The following is an 8,497-nucleotide window of genomic DNA, read 5'->3' on the forward strand; positions in this document are numbered from 1 at the left end:
GGATCAAAGAGGGTGATGAGGGGAAGACTGCGTTCAACACCCCCCTGGGCCAATTCGAGTACTTAGTAATGCCCTTCGGGCTTCAGGGGGCTCCGGGGGTCTTCATGAACTTGATTAATGAGGTCCTGCATGACTATTTGTTTAAGGGCGTACTTATTTATTTAGACGACATTTTACTGTATTCCCAGGACCTCCCCTCGCATGTCAAGTTGGTCCGTGATGTTCTAAAGACGTTACATAAGCACAAACTGTTTGCCAAGCTCTCTAAGTGTGAATTTCACCAAACCCATATTGACTTTCTGGAATATAGAATCTCGGGAGGGGGGCTGGAAATGGACCCAGGGAAAATCAGGGATGTCCTAGAGTAGGAACCCCCCAAAACACGAAGGCAACTCCAAGCGTTCTTAGGATTTTCCAACTTTTATAGATTTTTCATCAAGGGGTTCGCACAAATCGCCCTCCCCCTCACTGACTTGTTGAAAACTAAAGGGAAAGGGTTTGATGCTACGAAGCCGGGGGCTCCGCTGAAATGGTCTCCTGAATGTGATTCTGCTTTTAACAAATTAAAACTCATGTTCACTTCAGAACCGATCTTAGCCCACCCCGATGAGTCTAAGAAATTCATTGTTCAAACCGATGCATCTGATGTAGCGATGGGAGCAGCCATCTTACAGGAGGGGGACGACAAAAAACTGCACCCGTTAGCATTCATCTCCAAAACGTTTTCTGAGGCTGAACGGCACTGGTGTATATGGGAGAAGGAGGCGTCGGCTATCCGTTTGGCGCTTTCGACGTGGCGCCATTGGCTCGGGGGAGCGGGGAAAGGGTTCCTTTTGAGGTCTGGACTGATCACAAAAACCTCGAGACTCTGAAAACCCCCCGCTCTCTTAATGCCAAACAATTGCGCTGGGCTGATTTCTTCTCCAAATTCCAATTCACTCTGCACCATTTTCCCGGGTCTTCCAACTCGCTAGCTGATGCGTTGTCCCGCCTACCACAACATGACAGCCTTCACGATGTCGTCATCGACTCCATTTTCACTCCCGCCCAGTTGGGAGGGGGTGTGGTGATGCGTTCCCAAGCGGGCAAACTTCCCTCCCCTCTTTCGCCTCAAGTTTCGCAGCCTCCGAGCCAGCTGGAGGTGGATTGGGCTGAAGGCTGAACTTACGGGCGGCGGACGAGGAGATCCTTGCTAATGTGCCTGACTGCGTGCGCAGCCCAGAGGGCTTGATTTATTCTGAAAATAGACTTTATGTTCCCATTTCTCTTCGCAGGGAAGTACTTCAAGTGGCCCACGGATCTAAATTGGCTGGACATTGGGGTTTTGTGAAGTCTCTTCAACTTCTACGGCGGCAATTTTGGTGGCCGCACATGCGCAAAGATCTATTGGATTTTGTTCGCACCTGTCAAACTTGCGCATTGACGAAACCGAGGGGGGGTAAGCCCCCTGGTCTCCTCCAACCACACCCCACTCCCATAGACCTTGGGAAGTTGTCTTGATGGATTTTATCACTGACTTGCCTCCTAGCAAGGGTAAAACTGTGATCTGGGTGGTAGTTGATTTGTTTTCTAAGCAAAGCCATTTTATTCCACTTCCATCTCTCCCAACGGCCCAAAAGCTAGCTAAATTGTTCTTTCACCATGTCGTCCGTCTCCATCTTTTACCTACTAAGGTGATATCCGACAGGGGGTCTCAATTTGTTTCGAAGTTTTGGAGGGAGGTGATGAAAATTATGGGGGTGGAGCAGGGGTTAAGTAGTGCGTACCACCCAGAAACCGATGGTCAAACAGAACGCGTAAATCAGACCCTGGAACATTATTTACGTTGTTTTTCTAACTATCAACAAGATAATTGGTGTGATTTACTGCCTTTAGCTGAATATTGTTATAACAACACACTGCACAACTCGATTGATATGTCACCTTTCAAGGCTGCTTTGGGTTATGATGATCCTCCTTTACCATTTCTAAGGGGAGATACTCCTCTTCAATCTACTGATGCTGGATTGTGGTGTAAGTCTTTGCAGGAGTCTTGGCCGTTGTTATGTTCTACTTTAATTGCGGCCAAAGAAGCGTACAAGATTCAGGCTGATCGAGGAAGGGTGGAGGGTTGGGGCCTCAAGCCTGGTGATTTGGTGTATGTTTCTACGAAGAATATCAAACTCCTGCGCCCTAGTAAAAAACTGGGTTGGAAATTTATTGGTCCATTTAAAGTACGCCGTGTTTTGAATAATGTTGCTGTTGAAGTTGAATTGCCTAAGAATTTAAGAGCTCTACACCCTGTGTTCCACATGAGTTTGCTGAAAAAGGATCCTGGTCCCTGTGCATGGAGGCCTACCCATGCCCCTCCCCCTCCCATCATTTTGGAGGGTGAGGAACACTTTGAAATTGCTGACATTCTTAATTCCAGGTTGAAACGTGGTAAACTTTGGTATCTCATCCAGTGGGTGGACTTCGGACCCCAGCACCACGAATGGGTGGAAGTGGGGGATATTCGGGCCCCTTATCTGCTCCAGGAGTTCCACAAACGATTCCCGGGCAAACCGGGAGGTCTCCCGGAAAATCTCCCGGGCTAGCCGGGAGGGCTCCCGGAAATTCCGGGAGGGGGTGGTTAATGATTATTTTTGAGGGGGCAGTATGTCAGCTAGCTGCCATTGTCATTCCGGTTCCTGTTTAGTATCCTTCTTCCCATCGTTCCTTGTTTTCTTGAGTTATGTTTTGTAGTCCGCGGAACTCGCCAAGGTCGTGCAGCTGGTAGTAGGACGAAAGCTTCGCCTAGAGTGTTTTGGGTATCTAGCCTGTGAACTGAACCTGTGTTGATATTGTAGAACTGTTAAGTTCCCATGCAATGGGCGCGAATTATATGTTCTATTCCCGCCAGCGGGAAATGGGCTCATTGGACCTGACCTGGTTCAAATGTCTATATTATGCCTTCCCTGGTCACCTGTAGTTATTCCTAACAATGTCCTGTTCTGGTTAAACTAACGCTTTGAAATAAACCTTGCTTTGTTCTTAAACGTGGAGTTATTTTGAATGCTTGGGATCCAACAAAAGGCCAGTGGTTGAGAGGAAAGGTTGTTTCGTTTTCCATCTCCAATTCCAAAAATTAAAAGGGGGGATTTAAAACTTGCAATCCTCATTGAAACTTGATTAGAATGGGGCCCACCATCTTGGTCTCTGGTTGCCAGCCAAGAAGGAGCCGGGAGGCATTTAGCAAGGGGGGGGGGGGGGAGGCAAGGCTTACATTTCTGGCTGATGCCAAGGTAGAGGAATGACTCTTCCATTTGTTTATAGAGAACCATGTGGCCAATGTTGGGTTTAAAGTTAATACTGGCAATGAATCCTTCCAGCCTTTTTCTGTCACTATGATTCAGACTTTTTCCCTGCCCCTTTTGCTGCTAATGACTGTGACATTCCAAAGCTGGAAACAGATTGATGGTCATTAAGGACCATTAAGCGCCTTTTGTTAAGGCCCTGATCATTCGGCAGGGGTCAGGTTAAGCAACACCACAGGCCCCCTTTGCAAGAATCCAGGCTGCCATCCTCTTGATGGGGATTGGGGAAGTCTCCTTTGTGGATCATTTTTGTTTTCGAATCTCTCTCTGTGTGAAGTTGCTGAACCTATTGCAATCAGACCTGCCTTCAGTTTAAAAAAATAAATAAATATGTGGGGTGGGTGAGGTCTCTGCATGCAGCAATCAGCTGCAGAGATATGATGTGCCGTGTTCTTACTTGTTGTTCTCGTTTTGGTCATACCCTCTCTGAAATTGTTGCACAAGATAATAAGAGCTGTAGAACAACCATTAGATGTGACTAGCCCCTTTCCACCTCCACGTTTCATACCAAGCATAGTTTTTAAGTGATGTGCCCTCCAATATTTTACAGAGAAAAACAGGGCCACTTCTGTATGCTTGTAGGTTAGAACTTTATTCTCTCACACCATTGTTTATTCTTGCGCATCCTCCATAAACACATATAGACATTGCTAACAGTTAGGGTTGCCAACTGGCCAGGAGAAATATGTCCTGTCCCTTTAACAGAGGCTTAATGTCTGGAAGTGGGCAGCTGAATCTTTTGACTGAATGAAGGTAAATAACTCATCATGCCCAGGCACTGGGGGGCACTACAGCCCTCTAAGTGCGTATAGGCAGGGGTCATTTCCTGCAGGAGCGCACAGGAGCGGAGCTCCGGCAGTAAAGAGCCCATGGGGCGGGCACATGCAACAAGCCCCGCCCCCTGCTCCCAGCAGCCCCAAGCCAAGAGGAGCAAGAAGCAGCCAGGTAAGTTGCAGAGCCTCCCCCCCCCGCCTGTGCTGAGGTGCAGAGCCTGGGGAAGGCCTTCAGAACCCCACCAGCCGCCTTTCTTGGCACCTGCGGGGTGGTGGCAGTGGCAGGGGCTTGATTGGGGGGTGGGCCATGGGGGATCTGCGAGGCCAGATCTGCGTGTCTTCCCCCAATAGCTAGCAATCCAAAGCAGTCCAGGGGAGCCTGAGCGGTGGGTGTTGCCTTCTGACACACTTCCGGTGATGTCAGGGGGCGTGGCACATGCAAATAAGTTATGCTAATGAGCTCCTGCACCTCTTTTTCTATGAAATGACCCCTGCGTTATCTCCTTGAATGGGTTGCCTCTCTTTGTCTTAACCAGGGAGCTGCCCTCTGGCCCTCCTTTTTGCCCTTTGTCCTCTCTTCACATGGCCTTGCATGGAGACACATGTCTCTGCAGGTCTCTCTGTAGAGACAATGCTCTCACACTCCCCACACACGTGATGCCAGACAAGCTGGCCATCGGTGATCGGGAAAGTCCTCTTTAGATTAGGCATCTTTCTCTTCTGTTGACTGCAACCAGAATGTGAACTGGATCTCCTTGAATAAGTGCAAGTTTACCTTCTCTTGCAATATACTTTTTGGAAGATTTAGTTACTGCACTCAGTGTCACACTTCTATGACTGGGCAAAATTTTGCTCTCTTAACCAAATCTCCCTACAGTAGCATCAAGCTGGTATTTGTTGCAGATCAAACTGATATTAAAGGGACTGCTAAAAGGAACAGTTTAAAAGTTGCCAACTCTACGAACAGTTCTGCTCCACCTGCTATAGATACAGTTTTTGTTTACTCTGCAACAGCGCATCCTCTGTGTATGTTGTACTGCCAAGTCGCTTCCAACTTACGGCAACCCTACGAATTAATGTCCTCCAAAATGTCCTAGCATGTCCTGTAAGTAAAGGTAAAGGTAAAGGTTTCCCTTGCTCGAAAGCCAGTGGAATCTGATTCTAGGGGGTGGTGCTCATCTCTGTTTCCAGGCTGAAGAGCCAGCGCTGTCCAAAGACTTCTCTATGGTCATGTGGCAGCATGACTAAATGCCGAGGTGCATGGAGCGCTGTTACCTTCCCACCGAAGCGGTACCTATTTATCTCCTTGCAATTTCTTGCTTTCGAACTGCTAGGAGCTGGGGCCAGACACGAGAGTTCACTCCGTCATGTGGCACTCGGGTCTTGAACTGCCGAGCTACAGACCTTCCGGTCTGCACTCGCTCCTAAAGTTCGGGGGTCAGACTATATCAGTCTTTTAAAGGACAGTTTTGGCTGAGTGTGAATCTAGTTTGGATCAGATCCATGCAGACAGGGGCTTTCAGCCCTTCTTCTCGACCTTCCACTTTCCCTATGGTGTCAGGGGCCAGTAGGGACAATGCCACACACTCTCCTGGGCAGCCCTCATTGTCAAGCCCGGAATCCACTAGGCCCAGTGGGGCCACAGGCACCCCCTATAGAAGCAGGCTTGCCAATCTCCTCCTATTACAATAGATCTCTAGATGACCCAAGATCAGTTCCCCTGGAGTATACTACCTTGGAGTAGGATTGGTAGCCCCCAGGACCGGGTGGAGGTTCCCCCATTTCTGGGGGCTTTAATCCACCCCTTGTGAGCTGGTGGGCAGGGGAAGCCCTGCCCCCAGCGCCGCCCCCTGAGAACGACCACCCGCCTGGCCACCCGTCTCCCTCCCCTCTTGCCTGATTTAAAGAGCCACCGGTTAAAAGACCCTTTAAAGGTAAAAAGACCCTTTAAAAGGGGGCCATGGCACGTGGGGCTGGGGGAAACCAGCTGTCTGGAAGCTCCACCCTGGGGCGGAGATGGGGATTGGCAGGGGAGAGACTGGTGGCACCTGGAAATCTTTTGCTATTACAATTGATCTCCAAATGTCCAAGATCAGGTCCCCTGGAGGAAATGGCTGCTTTGGAGGGTAGATTCTATGGTACCTCCCCTCCACCAACCCCACCCTCCCCAGGCTCCACCCCCAAATCTCCAGGTGTTCCTCAACCCAGACCTGGCAATCCTACAAGAAGGGCGACCCAAAACCATTAAGCAATCCAGATAGTTATTCAGCCTGCGGTGGGGTGTGGGGAGTACGTGAAAGAAAGCTTGTGCGGTCTGACATGAAGCATCAGTAAGAAACGGACCAGGGTGGTGCCTCCCATCTTCTTGCTTTGAGCCCTTGAAGAGACAAGTACGGGTGAAAAAAGGCATGCCACTTTTAGCCAAATTCAACCTGTAATCAGTTACCTGCAGAAATTCGCTTTCCAGCATGGGAGCAAGCTTGAGTAAGTCGTATTCCCCATGGTGAAGGTGGCGCTGCAGGGGTCCCATCTGCCGGTTGAAAAGTCCTTTGCCATGGTCACCTCTTGCCAAGAAACTAGGCAGCTGAGAGCAGGACTGGGAGCGAGTTTGAGACTGGGAGACCGACATCCTCCTGGGCCCTAAACCAACATGTTGAGCAATTAGAGGAGAAGTGCCATTAGAGAAGTACGAAGGACTTGAGTGAGTTTAGCCCAGATCCTGCATAGCTCACGGATTGGAGCTTCCCAGTGCTCTACTGCAGCCAGAGACTAGAACAAGATAGTAGACTCCTCGACTGTACCATTCAGGGCCACAGAAGGAGGTTTTTGAATGCCCCAGTGGTCACCTAGGTTGAAGGCTGGCTAAACCCTGGTTGAAACACCACCCTTTCCTCCCCCTGCTGTCTGAAGTGATACAACCTGGAGGTCTACTCCCTTGTTTCATTTAAATATGGATGCTGGCTCTTATAGGTAAATTATTGTATCCCTGACTCAGGCTGTGGTCACACGTGCCAGTTGAAGCGGAGGGGAAGTAAGGCTATTCCCTCCGGAGGAATTTGACACACAGTGGCGAGACCACACCTCCCTTTGTAGCTGCAGGTGCAACCCGTCACTATGTGATCAGACGCCACTGCAGGCGAGTCTCTCTTTTTTTGGCCATTTGTTTCCCATGCGCATAAACGAGGAATCGCACCTCCGCACTGAGGGCCCCCTATGGAGTATGCAATGATACGCATACTGGGTGTGGTTAGACGAACCGTTTAGTCCGCTTTCAGCCCGCCTCAGAAATGGATTTTATCTGCACGATCACACAGTCAACCTCTGCCTCCTGTCCCCAGCCATCACTTTCCGGCTCAAAACCGCTTTAACCTGGAGTATTTTGATACCAGGTCCCCAAGTGGTGTTTTCCTGATTCTCTGGTTCCAGCCGCACTTTTCTGACGTCTGATCGCCCCTGTGATGTCGAGCCACTTCCGGTTTAAACCCACTCCCTGCTCGAAAGCTGCCCTAGGCTTCCGCTTTTTGCCCACCATTTTTTTAACGCGTTGGTGGTGTGCGCATAGGCGGAGCTCCACCACCGTGTTATTAAAAACAATGTTTAAACGGTGCCTAATTTTAGCATTTAGATGAGTTCGGGATCTCACGGAGGCCATTTTCGGGGTAAACGTTTAAAGGGAAGTGTTCCTTTAAAGTTTAACGGGAAGTGTTACAGCAGTCGGGTTGAAGTGGAAATCGCTGTTCTGCGCACGTGCAGAAATTTTAGTTCTACAGATGGCTCCCTGTGCGAATGCCCAAACAGAGAGAGAGAGAAACAACACTGATGCATGCTCCCGCGTGTGGACGGCAGGGAGCGATGTGGCTGTGCAGCAATCCGGAACAAGGAGGTGAGTGTGATCGCCATTCTCTAGATTAAAAAAACACACATTGGGGCCGGAGCAATTTAAACCACTCCCAGCACGCCGTCTGACCGCACCCACTGTGAAGAGGGGGGAAAAACAGCACTGAGCTGGAATGGCCTGATCAGACCATCCCAACGGCTTGAGAGCGTGCTTGAGTGATCAGACAGGGGAAAGTCCATCCATGGCCCGTCAGAACCCATTGACTACCGGACTTTCCCCCATGTCTTTTAATTCCGCTTCTGCAGCATAGGTTGCCGATGACTGTGGGAGGCTTCCCAGATGTTGCTGTCTGATCGCTCCCTTTAGATCTGTCAGGCGTTCACACCTACGTCAGATCTGTCAACTGGAGTAGCAGAGGGTGTATGGCACTTTGGGTTACTCTGGTAGTGAGTGCCACTGCAAAAAATGGCTGCCAAAGGGCAGGAACCAGTGACAAAATGTCTCACATGGTGGCCTGATTCGATCAGAAAAAGTCGATAGGTTCCATAAAA

General features: G+C 49.6%; 1 protein-coding gene across 1 annotated transcript in view; it reads right to left on the reverse strand.

Moving 5' to 3' along the window:
• Window positions 1-6,737, reverse strand: part of LOC107113962 (protein FAM71C-like) — a 28,068-nt gene extending 21,331 nt beyond the window's left edge. The window contains exon 1 of the mRNA XM_015415372.1: window positions 6,555-6,737. Within this exon, the coding sequence (XP_015270858.1) occupies window positions 6,555-6,737 (183 nt within the window). The remainder of the gene's footprint in view (window positions 1-6,554) is intronic.
• Window positions 6,738-8,497: the final 1,760 nt, after the last annotated feature.

The sequence above is a fragment of the Gekko japonicus genome, unplaced genomic scaffold (genome assembly GCF_001447785.1).
Source record: "Gekko japonicus isolate JY-2015 unplaced genomic scaffold, Gekko_japonicus_V1.1 scaffold921, whole genome shotgun sequence".
Classification (NCBI taxonomy): Eukaryota; Metazoa; Chordata; class Lepidosauria; order Squamata; family Gekkonidae; genus Gekko; species Gekko japonicus.